The 21983-nt window shown below is 37.6% G+C and overlaps 1 protein-coding gene and 1 long non-coding RNA gene across 2 annotated transcripts in view; one reads left to right on the forward strand and one right to left on the reverse strand.

Moving 5' to 3' along the window:
* Positions 1–21983, reverse strand: part of LOC145992201 (uncharacterized) — a 223757-nt gene that overhangs the window by 130807 nt on the left and 70967 nt on the right. The gene's annotated exons all lie outside the window — the stretch shown is intronic.
* Positions 1–21983, forward strand: part of LOC145992200 (alpha-tocopherol transfer protein-like) — a 38263-nt gene that overhangs the window by 3706 nt on the left and 12574 nt on the right. The window contains exons 2-3 of the mRNA XM_083128527.1: positions 17740–17918; positions 20780–20939. Coding sequence (XP_082984653.1) covers positions 17780–17918; positions 20780–20939 — 299 coding nt within the window. The 5' untranslated portion in view covers positions 17740–17779. The remainder of the gene's footprint in view (positions 1–17739; positions 17919–20779; positions 20940–21983) is intronic.

The following is a 21983-nucleotide window of genomic DNA, read 5'->3' on the forward strand; positions in this document are numbered from 1 at the left end:
TGTCAATTGTGCTAATTTAATTATACAGAAAAAGAGTTATGTAATTTACCAGGCATTTGAAAAAAAACACGCTTAAAATCGCTTGCATGGTTTTTGGCACCATACTTATAGATACGTATCTATATGTTTGTTTTATAGAAAGGCTTCTTCTGGTAAACGGCCATGCAAAATATTTGAACAGTTTGATTGATTTATTGTTTTAAGTCCACTTTATGCACAGTAAGGCTAATCGGGACTGGACCTACAGTTTAACGTGGGATTCGAACCACTTGTGTCTCCACCGGATATCGAACCCGGGACCCCTTGATTACAAGGCAACAACGCTACCCATGCACCATCGGGGAGGCCCTTGAACAGTTTGATTAAAGCAAATAAAAATTATGTGTAAATATACATTTTTCTCTTTCTGATACCGTATATGTGAACCTACTATGGACATGTTTGTTGAGTGTGTTGATGAAAATATAATAATTTCAGTAACTTTTCTTCCAGTGAAAATAAAACATTCCGAATGTACTATATAATTGTAACAAAATATTTCTTATAGTCTTTGTAACTAATTTGGGCAATTTCTTAATGATTGTTTGCAAAATATCATCTGCAATATATATTTACAGTTTAATGATGACACTATATACGGTTTAACATGATTAGTATTTTGTGTATTATTCTACATAGAATGTTTCATAATTTTGCCTATACAAAATATTGAATTTTAAATCAAAGAGAAATTTAAGTTCGTTTACAGTTTGCATATTACATTTCGTTTCGTACGAGCTTCACACCGTCAGTACAGTGGGATTCATGAGTATTACCGTGCAAATTGTCCATCACCATGTTCGTGCATTTTATTTGACCCAATAAGAGTTTCAAGAATTAAAAGAAAACTCAAAACAAGCTGTTGACAACTTCTGCACCAGCATACAACAAAAATCCATCGCTTAAAACACATAGGATGTAAGAGAAAAATTAATGAAAATAGTTATGGACAATTTGCACGGTAATACTTATGGATCTTACTGTACATATATTTTGTTTCCTTCCTTAGAGCCTAATAAACACTATTAAATGATTACGAGATTAATGTACTTTCCCCAAAAGTGATTCTTATACCTACAAAATCCTTATGTACATAAATCTATAAATTATTTCTTTCAAGTGATTTTTTTTAAAAAAACTCATCTGATTTAAATGAATTCACCTTGATTCTCTTACTCGAAAGATTACTTCCAAAGGCAGCTTACCCACAACAATAATCACAACCAGAAAGAGATGAATTTATTTCATGGATATGGTTGATATTAAAGAAATTCTAACCAAATAAAACGATCAGGTAAATACATTGAACTTGTTTATGCTAGGGGCCATGTAAGAAATAAACACACTGCCATAGCGGTGCTAAACAAGCCAAAGAACTGCGTCATATTCAGTCTATGACACTTCCTCTCACAAATCTTCCCAGAGCGAAGAAGCAATGCAAGCAGAACTCGGAGGAATGTTATCAGTCAGTTGAGAATCATTGGGAAAACATACCGTACGGTTGATGCTTACAAATGCTATTCACACAATCTCTTGTAGTCATAATGCGTCAACGTATTGGCAGCGCATGTCTAAATGCACATCTGGCACGAATCGGTGTTGTTAATTCGGAAAGTTTACACTCATTCCTGAGAATTTGTGCAGTCAACGGCAAAGATAATGGTAGGCAAATTGTCCACAGGTATTTAAATTACTTTTTATTCTACATCCTGTGTTGTTTTAAGGAACGAAACCATGTTGGTTCGAAGCAGGCATTGTTCTCTGCTTTTTGACGTCATTATTTCAACTCTTTGTCATCACATTGTGTAATATAGACCGAATGAAAATGGTGGTGGACAATTCGCCTACTGTTTCTTCCGCCGTTGGGTGTACAAAGACTTTTCAGTGAAATTCTTAGTGCTACAGTAGGAAATAACTGTCCTCCTTATATATTAAATATATACGCATAGCATCTCTGATAAACACTGCATCTAGACTCCGATTCATCGATTTGCTTTATTTTACTTCACTTTTTGTGCCACTTTTGGCTAATTTGCGAAGATGGGAATGAGTGATGATAGGATGACATTGATGAATTGACGCTCACAAACATTCATGCCCAGGGCAGGATTCGAACCCGGGACATGTAGACTCCGAGAGATAAACAAAAGAACGAGTAATGCACATATATCATTGGCATCGATAGGCAATGCAACGATGATGATGGATGACGAATTGATTAAATCCATAACAAACACCATTAAATACTGGTGCCTTAGTTCCGATTCGTACAGCATGTTACATTAACTGATAGATGGAGTGGAGACTGACTTGAAGCGACACAGTCACATTTCAATTGTAAGGTGTTAAACGCTTTTAGCAAGAATTCTAAATATGATATTGGAATAGTACATAATCCAGCAAAACGCATTCTTCCATAACGCTCAAGAAAAAAAAATATCACTCAAGAAGTGAAAGTAAATTGGCCTTTCCTACTATTTTAATTCAAGTGACAACCTTTTGTTGCATTTCCTCGTGATCAGAGACAACAACTCACTGTTGACGTAACTGTATAATACAAACCATCCATCAACACATTTTGAAACGTCATCTTCCGGGATGTTCATAAAAGCATGTGCTAACTGTAAATAAATGCTCTTTACCGATTCAGAGTGTTATTTTAGCGTCTTAATGACATGCATGATTGCAGTTTCCTTACTACGAATGTACAAGGGCAAATTACCTCACATTTTCTTTCATGTACTTCCTGTTGCCCGCAACAGCTCGGCGTCCTTTCACTTTACAGACATGGAAATCCTTTTTTAATGTGTGTTAGTAGGAGTACCGCGATGTGAATTGTTCGCGAGACCACAGCGGAAGAGAAATACGTGTGCATTTATTTGAAACTTCTCAGACTTTATGCTCAGTGTGGATGGTTGAGGCTTGAAATGTCACAATGTTGAATCCCTTCAGAGTTTGAGTAGGTTTAGCACATGTAAGAAATGTACATTAGGTGTGAATTCAGTGCTTGAAAGGAGGAAAACTGTTCTCATTAGGATACGACTGGGAATGTACTGTATATAAGCCGGGTTAGAAAACTACATGCAACGCGCGTAAAAGTATGAAGGAGGTAATAGATTGGCAACAACGCAAATTAAGCAAAATTGCAAATATTAAAGAGCGGCGTGTGTAGATTTCCATGTGAAATACTCTAGATTCTAGAGATGATATCTAGACAAGACTTGACAAGTCTCGTCTTGTGAGGAGTTAAAACTGCCGATCTCATTGTCCATTTACGTCGTTTTTCTATTTGGTTAATCGCGACAATTTTCTCGGTTTCTTCTCGTTTTGTAAACACCCTTCTCTTTCTCGTCTGTTTCAAAGAGCAAGTTCCAGTTTTGTCTCGATTCTCGAACTACATAGCATAAGCAACATTTTTTCAGTCCTAACTTCGTTTCAACGCTACAATCCTTGAAAAGGGGAAGTATTATATTATACCTTAAGTATATGCGACCACGCTACACAGATTCACAGTTGAAAACAATTGATTAATTGGGGGCTCGGGTGTGAAACATGGTGACATTTTGGTCATTTCTGAGTTTATTAAGAAAATAATTAGATAACTAGTTTTCATGTTTTGTGTTTACGAACTTCAGAAGGCTTCACAGAGTCCGATGCAAATTGGGGTCGGGTACCCTATTCTACACCCTCGAATTTTGAATTTTTTTTTTTTTTTATTATGAAGATTATGTGATCCTATTTGTGAATTTAAAAAAAAATGGAGCGCGGAAAGAAGTATTTAAGACTGTACAGCCGTTTAAAGTTGCGATTTTGTCGTTTGAAATTGTTGAGTCCAAATTTCCCACCGTTTCCGGGCTCCGCCCCTGGGGTAATTGACTTACCGCCCCCTACCGCTGCCGCGGCCCCGCCTTTATCTATAGAGTTCCTTTTAAAGGCATGTTAGAAATTGGCCGAAGTCACAAGCCCCCAACACTGTTTCTCACTGTTTTCCGCATTGACACATGAAGATACAAAAAATGAAGGCTAAAATTAAACCAAAGAAGGTAACTTACCTCTTTTTACCATGTCCAGGTATTGAATTGTGGGTCGAAGTTCAATTTGTAATTCCAAAAATGAAGTAACTCCTACGTTGAAAGTCCTTGTTGTCCTTCTCCACAGAATACCAACCTCCACTCCCTTCCCATCATAAAAATTAGAAGTCGCAAATTATCCCATCCCACAAGTCATTTAGAAAAAAAACAACCCTCCCCTTTACGGCATGCAGTTGCAAAAAAAAAATCCAATTTCTGAAGTCGCATAAATGAAATCCAATGTCTGAAATGTCCAATCCGCCAATATATCACACAAATATCATATCGCAATCGCAAATGTTCCTATTGCACAAGTCAATCATAAGAAGAAAAAGAAGAAATTGAGACGTGCGCCTGTGACATCAATCGATCATCCGAAATCTTCAGACTTGCGCCTGTGACATGAATGCATCATTCGCCATCATAAAGTTCTGAAAAACCTTTTTGACGTTACGCAAGGAATTTTAATTTCATAAAAAACGTAAGTTACGTAGCATGTAGATCTAAAAAATTACTTTCCGCGCTATTTAGAAACATGGTTTATTATAAAGAACTAATTTTTGTATCGAGAATATTTTAAATGTGCGAAAAATCGAGGGTGTAGAAAAGGGTACCGGAGTCGCAAATTGTATGACATGGCAATTTCACTTGAAAATTGAAGAATGACACAATTTACTTTGTAACTAAGAAATGATGAAAATGTCACTTACCATGTTTTACACCAGAGCTCTTCAATTTGTAACTACTACTAGTGGTATGTCTGAATAATTTTGGGTTTTCTTATAGCTTACCATAGTCTCTGATACTAAGTCTCGTTTCGTCTCGATTTTACAGAGGTCTGTCTCGTTTCCATCTTGTGTCGACAAGACTTAAAGGTGTCGGTGTTGCTTGGAATTTAGAAACAAAATGCAACTTGTCCCGGTACTGTATTTATTATTTCCATAATAGTATAGGTTACATCGTCTTGAAGATAAAAACGGAAGTCACTAGCGCCGTCAAGCGGATGATTTAAACAAGTCGCTAACAACGCTTAGAACGATGGTGCACAATAATTCCGACAATCAACGAATATCGTAATGTGCCATTGAAATCTATTTGGCTTACATTACAGTATGGGTGTTCAATTTAGCGAGGACTTAAGTTTCAGTTTGTTGTATATTTATCACGCATCTCCAAAATGAAGCAATTTCATCAGCCAATGATCGTTCAATGTCTTTAATCGACTCACCCGCAATCACGCACCTTGCACCTATAAAAAATATCTTCGCTGCAAGCGTATGGTCTCTCAGTCAAGAGTATTAGACAACAAATAGCCTCAAATAGCCGCAATTTTGTTAATGGTTCTCTAAAACTGGTTCCTACGAGGTAAAATAAAATCTTTTTAAAAAAGATATTTATGAACCTGTTGGAGTCTTCAGTAAGAGTCACATCTGGCATTGATTCTACAACCGCACGTGTGGTAGATAAAAATGTAGGCCTTGAACCACTCAACCACATTCATTCACTGATGTTTCCAGACATACAAGATCAAGTCCATTACGAGAGCCTTTGACATTTTAACATTCGTCAAATTGGCCATGTGCACAGAACTGGACAAAATTGCTAACGAATCTTACTGTGCTTTCCCACGATTACATATTTCCATGAACTTCATACGCAATTGGAGGAATAGATTTCTTTTTAATCTTTCCCAATCTTACGGACACTGAAGAGTTACTGTTGAAAATCTCGTAAAGATGTATTTTCTTGTCAGTGCTGCTATCTATTGTCAATTATTGATACACGTGTAGTTGTCTGGACCTTGGCAAACCTGGCCCGGAAATGATCAATTGTATATCTTCTCGTGCATTGTGGATAGCACTAATGATACAACATTTACGCAACATGCTTGTCGTTTCCTTTCAATGTCTTCTCGTCTTATCAAACTGGGGGTGGATATTTGTAACTCTGCATTTGTAATAAAACCTGTGTCTGTTTAACCTTGGTTCATGCTATTCTGAAAGCCTTGAATCAAAAACTTGTGCCTTTTAATGAAACATTGTTCATTTCACAACGACATGTGTGCCATAAGCGTTCTGGGTCAAGTGTCTCTTGCTCAAGAAGACCTGCAGGCACATATACTGGACATATATCTTCAGGATTTCACAAAACAATTTGTCAGTGGCATGCAAGAACTACAAAAGAGATACCTGTGAAGGTCAAAGTTAAGTATTAAAGCATTTCTAATGGATTCTTCAAGTGGCGTTTAATTGTACATCATTCGTGGCAAACTTCAAATGTTGTGTACCCATAAGTATTCCTCCAGGCAAGATTCCACTGTAGTTTCGGGATGTGTTTACCTAGGTCAAGGTTGGTAACTATGATGTAGCATGAGTGTTGTACAGTCACGGACATTTTTGGGTTGTAGTAACCACATTAACTTTCAATGGGAACATTACAACCCAGAAGTGTCCGTGACAGTAAAAAGAAGTACTCACGTTCTGTCCTCCGAGTGAAAAAGTACGTATTCCGTTGTGTCCCATTTGATCGAGGCATTGCTGGGTAAGTTTTTTGGTAAAATCAACGCGTTAATAATGAATAACATGCCTGCTCCGTTTTTTGTGGAGATTTAGCAATGTGCAAGGTTTTTCTGTAATTGAAGAACTAGCGCAATTTGTATGTTCACTCCAAAACTGAAAATAAGTACCTATTACTCTTGAAATACTTTAACGATTGAGTTAATTCTCTACTACTAGATGTAACGAAAAGGAATTTCAAATCATAGGAATGTGACAGCACTGTGCTAATATATTAGCTCATCTTTACACATGGTTACGTCGGTATTAACACTACTTCTACTCTTTAATTTATGAAGAATTTGCTTTACTCAAACGCACATACAAGAGAAATGGCTAAACTTTGCTATATTTCTCTCAATAAATCTTTAGCACAGCGCGCTACGACGACAGGGGTCCCGGGTTTGAATCCCGGCCGTGGCATGGGTGTTTGTGAGTGTCCTTTCATCAATTTTATCATATCATCACTCATCCTCATCTTCCGATTAGCCAAAAAGTTGCAGAAAAGCGGAGTAAAATAAATAAAATTCAATCAATCAATCAAATAAATCTATAAAAATTAAGTAATACATTATACGTACTTCAAGAAAACAATACCTGTTCAAAGCTTGAGAATTCATTTACATTTTTATAAATAAGCATACAAAACGAATATTTGGGATAAAAGAGCATATGTTTCTTATTTAGTTTTTCTTGTTTGCTGATGGGTGGACTTGTCGCCTGCCCCCTCCCCTCATCTCCCCCTACTTTCTTGCTTCGGCAGCGCGCTGTCATAAGGTGATGGCTCTCTAAGTCAACGATCCGAACCGACAAGAGAATGTGCCTCACCCATACTGTCTTTCAGCTTTGTAATCAATTTCTGAACATCAACAATTAAAAGTCATTGCCCTCATCAAATATTCAGTACGTTTCAGCAGTAAGCAAATAAATGCCTAATAGCGTCTGCACAGTTTAAGAAACCAAAGATCAGGTTACGTCTACGACAAAGGAGACCATTAAAAAGGCTCATTGAACCTGCAGATGACTCTGTATAAAGGAAAAGTGTCAGCTACTGTCAGCGCTTCTGCCACCTTTGGCTAATCGCGAAGAGGGACATGACTGATTAAATTGTTGAAGGGACACACACTAAGAACACCCGGGCCGGGATTCGAACCTTGGTGGAGAGATCAACCCTCCAATGTGCTATGTCTGTAATTTCATTTTAATTGTCCGGCATATTCAAATTGAACAGGCAAATTTTACTTTCCTAAGACAAACTTTATTGTTTTCAAAACAGTTTATCATTCCTATTGGGTTTCAAGCAGGGCTGTATACGCCGTATATCCTTAATAGCGTATATGCATTTACCTTATACTTTCGATTACTGTAGCTTTTATGTTTAAATGAAATCATGAAAATATGTGTTTTATATTTTCTTATCTTAAGAATACCTTCGCTAATCCTCTTTTATGTCAAGTATGGGTCACTATTCTACCACCAATGGCATGCTTTATAGAAGTTACATTATTTCAGCCAAATATATAATGGAAACCTAATCCAAACTTCATGGAAAATGGTCCCTACCTAAATTGTCACGAAATTTAGCGTGTACCGTGTGAAAATTTCGGGACTACAGCACTGGTTTTAAGTAATGTTTTTTGGCAAGAGCGGGTCTCATCCACTAAGTTTAAGGAAGCTATTAGTGTACCCTAACTTTTTAATGGGTTAGGTATATCCTGTGCGGTTTCTTTTACAACTTTGAACTTATAACCTTTCTCAAGGTGGTTTTTTAACCCCCTTTTTAAGTCAAAGTAACATCTTCCCGTATACAAATGGCCAAATGTGCCGATGCATACTCAAAATTTTATCTATTCATATCAGCTGTATTGTAATTGGATTCTCTGCATATTGCATCGTCTTACCAGCGTTTCTATTTCTGTATTGAGACTGTAATCAACGTTCCTATATTTAGTTCCATTTACACTAGGAGCTTACATCACGTGACGTACATACTTCTGAGGGAATTAACCTTAGCTGCTCCTGCAGTTCGCGCGAGATTCTCAGGTAGTAATAATAACGGAAGTAATATTAACCTCGTACACGTCATTACACGCTGTAATAAAGTTTTAGTCCTTTTTGCCCTTGGTTACGCTGTCGAAGAAGAAAAGGTTATCGTTAGCATCTGTGTCGGTATTTATACTTTTTCGCCGATTGCATCTGTTGACGCTTCGACCTATGTTGACATCTTGCTTATTTGATAGAGAATGTCGTTACGCAGGTGTGTAAGTTACAAATGTTACGTCATGGGTAGCTTATGATGTATTTTAAAGAATAAAGTTTGAATGTTCGGATTTTTCTTCTGAATAAAGTTGCCTGTGGTATAATTAATATTTTTTCGAAGTAATGAACGCTGAAATATCGTTACCTATACGTTAAAGAGAAATGCAATGCTCAAGGGTTTTATAAATAATGATAACTGCCACTACCTTGTGAGGATTTTATTAATATATTTAAATGTTGACATACTGTATATTGTGTAATCTAATGTTAATTCCAACCGTTAGATATTGTATGGTTTTGTAGCTTGTAACTTGATCTGCCTGTTCAAGAAGGCCTTCCTAGCCATGAAATGGTTTGTTTCAGTTTGGTTATAAATGCACTTTGTACACAGGAAGGTTAATCAGGAACCATTTCTGCCGCCACCGGGTATCGAACCCTAAACCCCTCGATTGAAAGGTGACGGAGTTACCACTACGCTATCAGGGAACCCCCACCATCTGAAATATAGAAAGGACATACGTTTGTCAAAGTATGAGTTTAATTTGAACTCAGATAGGCTACTGGGGACTGGACCTGCAGTTTAAAGTATAATCCAAACCACGTCCAATGTGCTTCTACCGAGAATCGAACCCGGGACCACTCGAGTATAAAGCCACTGTCATATCAAGGAAGCCCGACAAGCCGTTATACGAGTTTCCTCTAGGCAGAGAGAGCAAATGTGGTAGTCCCATTCAGTTGTGTGCCTGACTATCACGCAGAACATCTTGACACGTTCTTTTAGTCAAAAGAACATGATTTAACTAAAATACTAAATAATAAGTTCACATGAAAGACTCGAAAGCATTCACGTGATGCCTCTCATGGTATTGGGTAATATCTATCTGTTAGTTCGTCAAATAAAAATCAAAGTTAAGTTTTCACTATGAAAATAAAGTATATTTTACTTTCTTTGCAAATTAAATACTTATGTGCCTAACATAAAATCCATTTCACTCCAAGAAATTAAAGTTCTTATAATTCAACTTGATCACTCTATTAAAACTCCAAGCCCGAACTTCAAAGTCAAGACAAAACACAATCGGAACTCACACGGTAACAGCACTTACAAGATATGTACATACCGGTCAGTCACTATCCTGACATTATCAGTGATAGGTTTAAATATCACATACCACAAGAATCACAAATAAATAACAGAGATTAAGATTAATAACAATAAACGTTTGTACAACGAGAAAGTTAATTGTAAACAATAAATATTGGTCCAAGGGGAAAGGACGTGTCACCCTGGGTTCAGTTCTTGGGTTGGTAGATCTAACGGTACTTTAGTACACAATAAGAACCTAACCTAACTAATTAGATATGAGTTAGGTTAGGTACGTATAGCGTACTAATTGGAGGTAGTCCGTAAAATACTAAAGTACCGATCTAACCACTCCCGTCGTGCCTTTGATCTCTGGGGATCATTCAGCCTCTCATTAACCTGGAGGGACACTTTGGGAAAGTGAAGTGAACCAGACACCGCCTCGATTGGCTGAGATCGAGAACGCTTGAAACCATACCCCCACTTCACACACGTGCCTTCATCGTACAGTGGGATCCATGAGTATGACCGTGCAAATTGCCCATGACTATTTTCATTAATTTTTCTCTTACATCCTGTGTGCTTTTAAGCTATGGATTTTTATGTATGCTGGTGCAGAAGTTGTCAACAGCTTGTTTTGAGTTTTCTTTTAATTCTTAAAGCTCTTATTGGTTCAAATAAAGTGCACGAACATGGTGATGGACAATTTGCACGGTAATACTCATGGATCCCACTGTACAGGTGCAGGGGGTTTTACGACACGGATAGCAGCTGGTGAGAGAGAAATCTATTTGGTCAGTCTTGACAGTCGTGAGGTGACACCAAGGTCAATTAAACAAGTTACAAACATCACTAATGTAAAACATGACTCGCAAGAGGCACTCTACAATAAACACAGTTTGCACACTGCCTACGTACAAGGTCTCCGAATTCTCTTTTAAGAGGAAGGACAGAATTTCCTTTGTTTGAACCATGCAGGACAAGCTATTGGCTGCGTTGTCCTGGCGTTTGCTGTAACACTCCTTTCTGGAATACAATGTTGCCAAATGCTTCATGTTTTTGTTCCAGACGGAACTCCTTAAGTTAATGGTAGGAAAATCAAGGTTGAATTGAATAGCTTAATCGCTATGACCATTGATTACATGAATAATGTCTAGGGAAGACTACTGCCTCACCAAAAAAATCCATTTTGATTACTTTACGCTCTTTTCTACATCTCTACGTCAATCGCGACGATGAAGATGAATGATGAAACAGATAGGACAAGCACAGTGACACATCTATGTCTGAATTATCAAACTTAGTACTTCTGTCTTCTAAAAGTCGCAAATGCATAGCAAAACGAATGAACTACAAACAACTGTAAATCTACTAAGTACAGTCGAATTCCTTGATAAGTCGATTTTTTTTGTCCATAACACTCAATACTAATTTTACCTCAACTCGAATAAAACCTTGATAAGACGAATTTTTGTAGTTTATGGAATGCCGTTCGAGCTCATTAACTCAAACCACGCCATGAAGGCGTATAGGGGGTGTGGAGATCAGCACCACGCCCCCCAGAGTTTCCTCCAGGTACCCACTACCTACTACTCGAAGGTAGATTATGAAAAACCTTATTAGGCGAAGTTAAATTCTAATCACCTCTATAGCTCGAAGTTTTAATCGCACGGACCTCAATTAGTCGAAGTGTAGGCTGCGTACGTTTTGTTCAATAAAATTTATTTCTACGTACGTTGTAATGTACAGTATACGTATTAACTTATAATGATGCTACATGTGTTATAGGCATACGTAGTGCCGACGTTCAGAACGGTCAGTAAACTTTAGACCTCTATAACTCGAAGTCGGCGATTTTGGCCCTCAATAACTCGAAGCTTGGTAAGTCGAAATTCTTGATATCTCGATTCCCCGCCTCAAGTTCGAGTTATCAAGGTTATCAATCAGGATATAACCAGCGTAGCGAAGCAGTATACGCTGTTGCAAACAGCTGGTAACAGCAGTCGCTTTAGCCCCTCCATACAATCCCGTTCCCTGTCACGTGCTCATTGGTCGAGCCGTCTCGAGTCATTACTTGCGCAGGTACTTCTCTTCGATACCCGAGATAGAATACGATGGTTGCGAGCATGTTTAGAACCAGCGAACTTACGATTACAAATACGTCTGCTTAACAAAAAGAAAAGTTTGTACAGAACTCCCCCAAGACGAGTCTGTTATGTTACGAAGGCAATGTGAAGAAAAAAAGAAACTAACTGCCTGGAAAATCGGTCCAATCGCTCAGAAAAATTCCCAATACAATACCTCCTGACCTTGAACGCCGCAGGTAAGCTGGGAAACCCACTATTTGCCTTCCTCAATATTGCGTGCGGTGGTTGCGTAGGCAGAACGTGACCAGATGGAACACCCACTTACCTTTGCGTAGTACACCGTGTCAGCGACCCTATTGCTAATCGAACTTCTCCCAACCCTCCTATCTCTGCCCGCAAATGGTTCATTCGTCCACATCTAACGAAGAAATATACTCTTGCAGGCACGTAGCGCGGGGGGCTAATGGGCTGAAGCCCCCCCGAAATCCTACAACTATCTGATTTAAATAGTGTATAGTAGTAATTAATTTTACTTCCTTAGCAATATTAACAATTAGATCGAAAAGAGTTTAGTGTATAATAGAGCAACCAGGTTACATTTGTATATTCTACAATTTAATCTAAAGAATAAATGGATTCACAGATCCCAAAATGTATAGTGTTCTTTGTGAGATGTCACACAATGTATACTGTATGAGTAAAATTTGCCCCTAACTTTTAAAGCCTTTTTTGAACGGAATGTGTAAAAGTTAATAACAAAATACAATAATTATGAATTTCAGTACACTAACTGTACAAAATGTAAGAAAAAGAATGTCCCTCCATTTATATAATTATAATAATAATAACAATACATTTGGATTAATATTGGTTTATTTTTAATAACTTAATTATTGTAGAATGAAAATTATAACCGTTGTAATAATTATTTTTGTCACCATTATTTCTACTAATCAAGTTTTATCATGGCCTGCCTTTATTTCTGGCGACGCCTCTGCTGATAAGAGATGAGTCCCCCACCCCTGAAATAAAATCCTGGTTACGGGCCTGAACTCTTGCGTTACTTTTCTATCTTTGCATATTCTGTCCACTTTCCGATTTCTCTCTTGGCTGTTTTCCAAGTCTTTTCTTGTTATTGCTCATTTTCGACATTCTATCACTTATTATTTCTATTTCCTCGTTATTGTACATTTTCTATCTTCCTTTACTTATTGTCTCCATTTCGTTACTGGTTATTGTCAATTTTCTATACTCTATTCCCGAAATCTGTGGGAAAAGGCCCCTCCACGCAATCCCGTTTCCTCTCACGTGTCCATTGGTAGAGCCGTCTCGCGTTACTACTTGCGCAGACACTTGTTTTCGTTCTTTAGCTCCAGAGATACCCTGGACAGTGTAAACTTTCCTTTTCTGATTTCCAATTTCTTTCCTGCCTTTTGTATATTTTCTACCATATTTACCGATTTATTTCCTTGTTATTGCCCATTTCTATTTTCCAATTTCTCTCGCAAACCTTTCCAGAACTCACCTGATCGATAGCCTGAGAAAATATGTTCAGTGTTCATCATTCGTCGCCAGGAAAACTTCAATACTTATTGGAGCTTTCTTGTTCAACGAGCTATGCAATAGTGTCTTTCGATAATATATTTTCAAAATCCACAAAAAACAAAACCATTTTCCCGCCTACTTGGTGCTCTATGATTCGTATCATTCTAATGAACTTTCCTAGAGTCAGTGTCGGTGTATTTTTGACAGAAAAGGAGACGAATCCATATTAGGTGTGTCTAGTAGGGTCTTTCCTGTAAGCACGAACAACGGTCTTCGATGCGTGACGTCACAAAACAAAGGAAGGGATTGTGGAAGCATTATGGCACAGGCACCTAACCAGCATAACCTACTCATAACTTATTATCAATAGTAGCACCACGAAAGTAACTTGCCCATCATGTAAGGTACAATGGAAAACATACATATTACCAAGCAATTGTCCATCACCTTAAGAAATGGAATTCTATAAATGTTGGTACAGAAGCTGTCCACTGCGTCGTTGGTGTCTTATTTCAATTCTTCAATTTCAAGTTACGCAAAACAATTGAACGAATATACTGATGGACAATTTGCCTTGCAGTATATTTGCATTCCACTAACTGCAGCGTATGGATCATTCATCAAAGGGCGGGACTTGTGTTCCATGTTGGTGTGAATAGGGAAATCCGTGTCCGATGTGAGTGTAATCTTCCGATCGAGTAGCTGGCCAGATAGAAATGGTGTCAATGTCTCCAATCGGGTTTTCTCCAGACGCGTTTAATATTTAACCTTGGCGTTATGGCCTGCGGCTAACGTTCAGTTGACTAGAATTATCGGAAAATGCATTATTTGCTGCTGATTGGCCTTCTGGAATTGTTTTGGCCTCGGGAATTCTGCGAAAAGACCTTTCCCAATAAGTTGTTTTCAATGCTTTACTAATGTGCTTTTCTTAAGAAAAAACAATAGATTAGTAGTTTGTTATTGAGTCTTGTATTATCTTAAGCTCACGTACTTTTAAATTTGATGCAAAATTATAATCTCAAGAATAGACAAATGTGGGTAAGTTTTGGGTCTGTACTTATTTTCTGTAAAAGTAAGAAGTCTTAAATTGGATTTTATTCGCATCTTTCTTTAGTTGCAAGTCTTGCCACTGTGGCGTCATTCACGTAAGCTCAGTAGGTTGAAAGTTAACAGTCTTATCATAGTTCAATTCTTTGGATTTTCGTTACGCAAATATCTAGCGCATACTGGATATAGCTAGGTTAAACTTCCCGACAGTTCACTTCATGAAAAAACTTTTAGTAGCAAGGGCTTACAAAATTGGGCTTTCTTATATGATAATCCTATTTAGATTTTGCTTAATGACAATAAATAGTTACGTAATTACAAGCTTTTCACAATACATCTACATAATTTCAGACTTTTTAGCTTGCATTCCAATTTATACTTGATTTTCTAGCTTTAATCAATTGATTTTATGAACTTTCTAACGAATGTCAGTAAGTATTGTGGTTCATCACAGATACGTAGGTTAAACTGTAAACTGTTGACTGGAGAAACAGCGGGCTGAGAGAGTCAATTTTTGCTACCATCAAAGTACCATAAAAATAACCATAATAGCTTTTTAAAAGTATTACCGGCCATTACATAGTTACCATAATTATGGGAATTGTAATGATTGGGATATATTTTTCGTGCATGCAACTGTAATTTATGAATATTTTTATGTTTAAATTTGAATATTTAATAGAACATAAATAAAAGAAGGTTGCGTTTAGTTTTTGTGAATTAAGAACCAGACTTAACAGTGGAATATTGTACATTTTACATTAACTTCTACACCGCTTAAATTTAACCGTCTGCCTGTGCTACTTTACCTATACAGGAAATAGTTTATTGTTTAAATTTGAATGCTTATTCATGCATAAAGATAATGACTATAAATTGCAATTTCGTGCACCACAAATACAGTGCGTTCTTTTTGGCTCTGGGCCGAGATACGTAGCACGTGCCTGCAGACGGCGCGGCACGGCGCGGATGCCGGTATTTTCGACCCGTGGCGTCCCGTTTATTTTTCCGCACATATCTTTAGCATGCACACAATTATATTTATATTGAATAACGAGTATAAACCTGTCTTATATGAGTTGTTCAAAGTGGTGGCCAACTGCATTCACACATTCCCGGCATCTTTTGATGAAAGTTTGATTGACACGCGTCGAAAATGCCAGATGTTAACCTGGCATTTTATTTCATTACGCAAAGATGAAGTTGAGAAAAAATTATAAACAAAAGACGCTAAGAAGGACACACGCTGGGTAAAAAATGCCTAGAAGAAAAATATTAATTGTTTTAAAGCATGTAGGGCCTCCCCGATGGTGCAGTGGTAGCGTCGTTGCCTTGTAATCAAGGGGTCCCGGGTTCGATACCCGGTGGAGGCACGTAGTGGTTCGGATCCCACTTTAAATTGTAGGTCCAGTCCCGATTAGCCTTACTGTGCATAAAGTGGACTTAAACATCAACTCAACATTTTAAAGCATGTAATTTATAATATAATATCTTTCATTGAGTAATACTGAATACTTTTAATTTTAAACATTTGAATTTAAATCACACACTTGATATAAACGAGAAAAAAATAAGGAATACCAAACTGAAACGTATGACCGCGGGTGGGGGAAAATTTATCTAGGCAGCGTTTATACGGCTCCACTAACCGACAGGCGATTCGTCCCGACACTCGGAAGGACTGACACTATCTGAAACTCATCTTGCAGGCGTAAATGTTCTTGCTTATCAGTACAGTTCTGTTCATTTTAGAGTGTAGTGTAATTTCTCTATAATTTCTGTGCGCGTGTGTTCGTTTTTTCTGTGAAATTGTAGTGTGTGTTTAATAACCCTAAAACATAGAGTCTATAGAAACATTCCTCATTCTATAGATGAACTTAGAGACAATATACGAAGAGAACTTAAAAAAAGGAACTTTTGCGTGTCAATCAAAATTTCATCATAAGATGCCGGGATTGTGTGAATGCAGTTGCCCATCACTTTGAACAACTCTTATAATACAGGTTAATTCTCGTTATGCAATGTAAACATAATTGTCTGCATGCTAAAGATATGTGCGTAAAAAGAAGCAGGACGTCACGTGTTGAAAATGCCGACATCCACGCCATGACACGCGCTATGCCGCCCTACAGCCAAAACGAACGCACTGTATATTTTTAAGAAGCGAATATTTTTGAAATTACATTAATAGCTATGTAATGACTGCTAATACTTTAAAAAACTGTTGTAGTATTTTATATGATGATCTAATGGCAGCGAAAACTGTCTGTCTTATACCGTCAACGTTGTGCAGTTCAGGAGTTTTGTGAGCAGGCGCCTGATAATGTTCGCATGAGCACATGGACACTCATGTATATGTCTTAAAATTACGTATATATTAAATGCACACACACATACGTATATTTATTCGAAAAAATACTATGTTTGATATACGAGTATATATACACAAGTTAGTCTGACACGACTTCTATCACGTCTAATAACTTTTCTAGATAGTTGGTAACACTGACTCCCAAGGTGTTCCATGGAGGGAGTTGAACACAATTGCTGTGCGTGTTGCATAAAGCTGACAGCTAAGGGGCTGTTGACCACTATAAACCGAAGATGTTCACTTCGCTGTTTGAACACTGATGCCAGCGGCAATACTTCTTACATTCGTCTCACGAGGCATGTCTAGGGGGACTCGAAAAAGGTCTGTGCTTCATAGTTGCAAACTTTAGTGAGAATTCGCTAAAGCTGGAGGATTTTAAGGGGGAGAGCGACAATTTCCCCTGCGTTCTTCTTGTATTACTTCAAATATAGCGTGATTTGGGGGGGGGGGGGGATTGTTGAAAGTAAATTGAACTGTTATTCTCAATTTTTCAAGTGAAGATGAAGTTACAAGGGAGAGGAGTAAATCTGCATTCAGTACAAATACATTATTGTGAACACTGGTATGCGAACAGCACGCGACGCCACTGTGTGAGGTGATAAGAGCATGACCTCCTGTGAAATCAGCGATACGAAATCTATTCTCGTAACTAATAACACAAATGTTATGGTTTCCTTTGCAGATCTATTTGAGAGGAGTCCATTGAGGAAACAGACTTTGCAATGGCGATTCAACAGCCAACGGTCGAGCAGAGGACAGAGTGGCAGAAGGCCCTTGGCGAAGACCCCCAGCTTGTGGACACGGCGATCCCTCATCTGAAGGACTGGCTATTGAAGCAACCCCATCTGCCGTCGACAATTGGTAAGAACTGAGCACGAGTCGATATCATTGGACGCAAAGTTGATGACGTAGGTTCAGTGGCAAATATAACAGAAAACAAATAGTACATCGCTACTTTCCTTCTTGTTTCTTCAACAACCTTCTTTTTCTTTTGGGTATAGAATTGTCTTGGTGTTGAATAGACTGTATTGTCCTCTGGTGTTGTGTTTCGCTTCTTGGAGCTTTCATCCATTGTGAGCATGGGCGTCGGGAGGGGGGTCGAATGGGTCCCTGGACCCCCCCTGGAAATTGATATTGTTCATTTAAAGATACGAGAAAGTCGAAAGTTTGTTACTCTTATTGTTAAGAACAAAAATAAAGTTAATTTAGTTATTATTCGAACAGAATAATAAAAGTAAAAATGCATGCAAGGTTATATTCTACCATTTCATCCAAAGAACAAATGGTTCTACAGTTTTCAAAAGTTGTAGGTGAGAGGTCACACAATAAACTTTATGAAAAAATTATCCCCCCTAACATTTAAAGCCTTTTCTTGAACGAAACGTGCAAAAGTTAATTTCAAAATGCATTTCAGATACTAAATACGTAAAATGCAAAAGAAATAATGGAAAAAAGTTGTGCTGTTCACTCGTTTGGTGGATTGAGTCTCCCCATTTATATAATAATAATAATTTATTATTATTATTATTTCGAATCAAATGTATTTTTGTTAGTTTATTATACAATATTTATTAGTGTATAATAACATTTATAACCGTGGTAACTTATTATTTTTCTACGATTCAACTTTTATTATTTGCCCGAACCCCTGCAAAATTTCTGGCGACGCCCATGATTGTTGGGGCTGGGGTTTCTAGTTTCAGCAGCACATACATTTCCAAAGAAATACACACGCACTGTAAAATTGATTGATTTGGCGTTTTCAGTCCACTTTATGCACAGTAAGGCTAATCGGGACTGGGCCTACAGTTTAAAGTGGGATCCGAACCACTATGTGCCTCCACGGGTATCGAACCCGGGACCCCTTACGCACTGTAAAAGGCTGACTGCCGACCTCCCTGACCAAGGTGTCTACCAAAATACAAATCCAACATTCTTGACTTTTCCTTGACCGGCCCTGAACAGGGTACGTGTCCCACCTCCCCCACTGAAATTTTTGGAAACAGTTAATATAAATCGAATGTTGAAATTGTTGAGATATTTTATTAAAAAAATATTTTCTGTGACTTACAGGCCGTAAATTACAGCAACTATTATTATTATTGTTATTTGAGGTAGGTTTAAATTTAAGCTTACAGTCTATTTTACACTGGTTATCTAACTATAAGGAACAGCTTTTCGTCCTACACGAGTTAATATTAAGTATTCAGTTATGCAAATTGTATATAGATATACATAATATGGAAATTACAAACTTATGAATTTTTTTAAAAAAAAACATTAGTAGTAGTAATAGTAAAGTAATAATAATAGTAATAAAAGTTTCTCTGACTGCCCCCCGTGAGAAAAAAATCCTGCGGGCACCCTTGGGTACGAGAAGAATTTGTCGAATGCATACGGTCTGTTCGTGCCTATACCACGCTCACAAACTTCTGAACACCAATGGTTAATAATAAAAGTGAGGGCGGGAAAAGATTTAATCGACAAAGTAGCTCTCGAAGTCAAATTGCCTGGTCTGAAACGCGCAAGAAATCTGCAGGTGCATTATCACTTGCGAAACAAAGCTAAAGAAAGGTTCAAATCGGAACGCCAAGTTTTTCGCACCTTCTCGCGCTCTCTTCACTGTTCCATTCCGTGGGTTAGGCAAGAGGAAAGTAAATTGTTTTCCACTCAGACAAGCTTCGGCTATTACCATATGGTGCCAAGTAGGTGTCGTCCCACTTCGCCTTTCAAGAAGGCAAACAGCCTGAATACCAAACAATTAGAAGAATTTTCACACCCACTTTTCTCAGAAAAACTCACCTACCTCAAGTCTTTCGATATAAATATGTGCGCGGTTGTCAATTATCATTAAGCAAATTTAATATATCTATAACTTCCAGCTAAATCCATTTTTTATTCTTTCAAAAAGGACAATTCGTAACCTCAAGTTATCATGTCCAAGTTTCTCGTGTTTTACTTTAGTACTTCTGAAACACTAGCTTGTGAAAGATTAAGGTGTGTGGCTAATTAAAATAAATAAGCAGAAAGAGTCCAGTCCTGACATCTAACATTCATATTTTATTAAAATAATACTGAATATCTTCCAACGAACAGCTAGCGACAGCTATAGCAATTTACAGACAAATTTTAACAGCACCAATCCTGATCTACCTAACATACTCACGTACGCATCTAATAGAAGAAATAAGCATGTGAACAGGTTAGAAAGTTGATGTACTCCATTAGTTAATAAGTATAACAGTTAACAAAAGTTTAGTTCGGTAACTAGTGTAAGATCATATTCTTAACATCTCTGGCTGTGCTGCAGTTGCAGCTTGAGAGCGAGTTAAGACATCCAAAGCCCCCAATCAACGAACGAGCTGATGACGCCATCTCAACACAGTACCAATCACTAGTCGTCCTGCTCACCCTCTACACGCCCACTAGGTTTGCTGGCTAGACTCCCACAGACTGCTGGAGATGTTCCTGAAGTAATCTGACTACAACGGTTTGCAATAAATTAATAATTTCAACATCCCATCGTCACTACTGTTAAAACACTTGTAAATTTTTGACTTTGTAATTCTATTACTAACACGCTGTAGGATGACGTCATAAAGTCGATTTGCTGACCGACGCAGCACGCCACTCACACAAAGATATGACAAACTAAATGACTTCCCTGTCATTAACATTACACCCGGATGTATAAAGCATTACGAAAGTTATTTTCGTTTCAGAGGACCAGTTTCTGATGAACTTCTTTCGAGGATGCAAGTACAGCTTGGAAAAAACGAAGAAAAAACTAGACATGTACTTCACCATGAGAACAGCCATACCTGAGTTTTTCGCCGTGAGATGGCCGTTCCACAACAGATACAAGGAATCTCAAAAATTCGGGTAAGTTTAAATAAACAGTAAGCATGATATCAGAAAAATTATCTGATGTAATTTGGGTAGTACTTTCCAGATATATGAAACATCTGTCTTGCAGTATATGACAATTGAGTGACCCTTTTTTCTAGACTGTCGATAGATACATGAAACATATTTTACACATTATTAGGTTTACTGACGAAACGTTTAGCCGAGAAAAATCAACGATCGCGCTGTTAGCGTATATATCTAGAAATATATTTCGGTGGGGGCCCAACCAAGTGTCTCACTAATAATAATATAATTAGAATAATTATGTATAATTAAATTAAAACAATTAAATATATAAATTAATTAACATTGCATTATTATTGCATGAATAGGTAAAAAGAGAGTCTAAGAATAGAGAGATATAACTCGAATTCTTCGTGTAGTTAAGATCGTTAATTTTTTTTGTAAAAACAACTTCCCTGGTAAGGAAAATGTCAAATACACAAAATTGAATATTTATTAAATATAAAAAAGGAGTTACATATAATTGACAAAGTATAACAAATACTTAAACAATGATATTTTCAGGTTTGACCTTGGTACTTCCTAAGTCTTTCTGTTGAGTCAGGACCCCCTGAAATCCCCCCTTCCTAAATACGTCCTTGCCTGGTATAAAGATTTTGAGTTCATATATATACGAGGTCAAGTCAGAAAGTAAACACCGTCCTGGTCTCTGGTAGATTCGGCACACAAATCTGTCTCTTCGTTTGGTACTCTACCATCAATCTTACCTTCAGCCATGTTACACTCGTATCTTGCCCTGCATTGCTTACACTATCAACTACTTGCTTTCCACAGACATCTTGGTCTTTTCTTGGCTTCTTCTCTCACTGCCAGTCGTCTGGCCCAAACCTATTGTGTCTTGCAGCTTCATCATTCCTACATTATATTTAGTCTCTTCATTACTTATTTTGACTCCTCTGGTCTTCCCTGCAACTCATATCTATTGTCTGCATCTTGCTTCTCCTATATCTCCGTCATTATCCACGTTTCTGCTCTGTTAGGTAATCCTCAAGT

Source organism: Lepisma saccharinum, chromosome 9, assembly GCF_977018435.1.
Source record: "Lepisma saccharinum chromosome 9, izLepSacc3.1, whole genome shotgun sequence".
Taxonomy (NCBI): Eukaryota; Metazoa; Arthropoda; class Insecta; order Zygentoma; family Lepismatidae; genus Lepisma; species Lepisma saccharinum.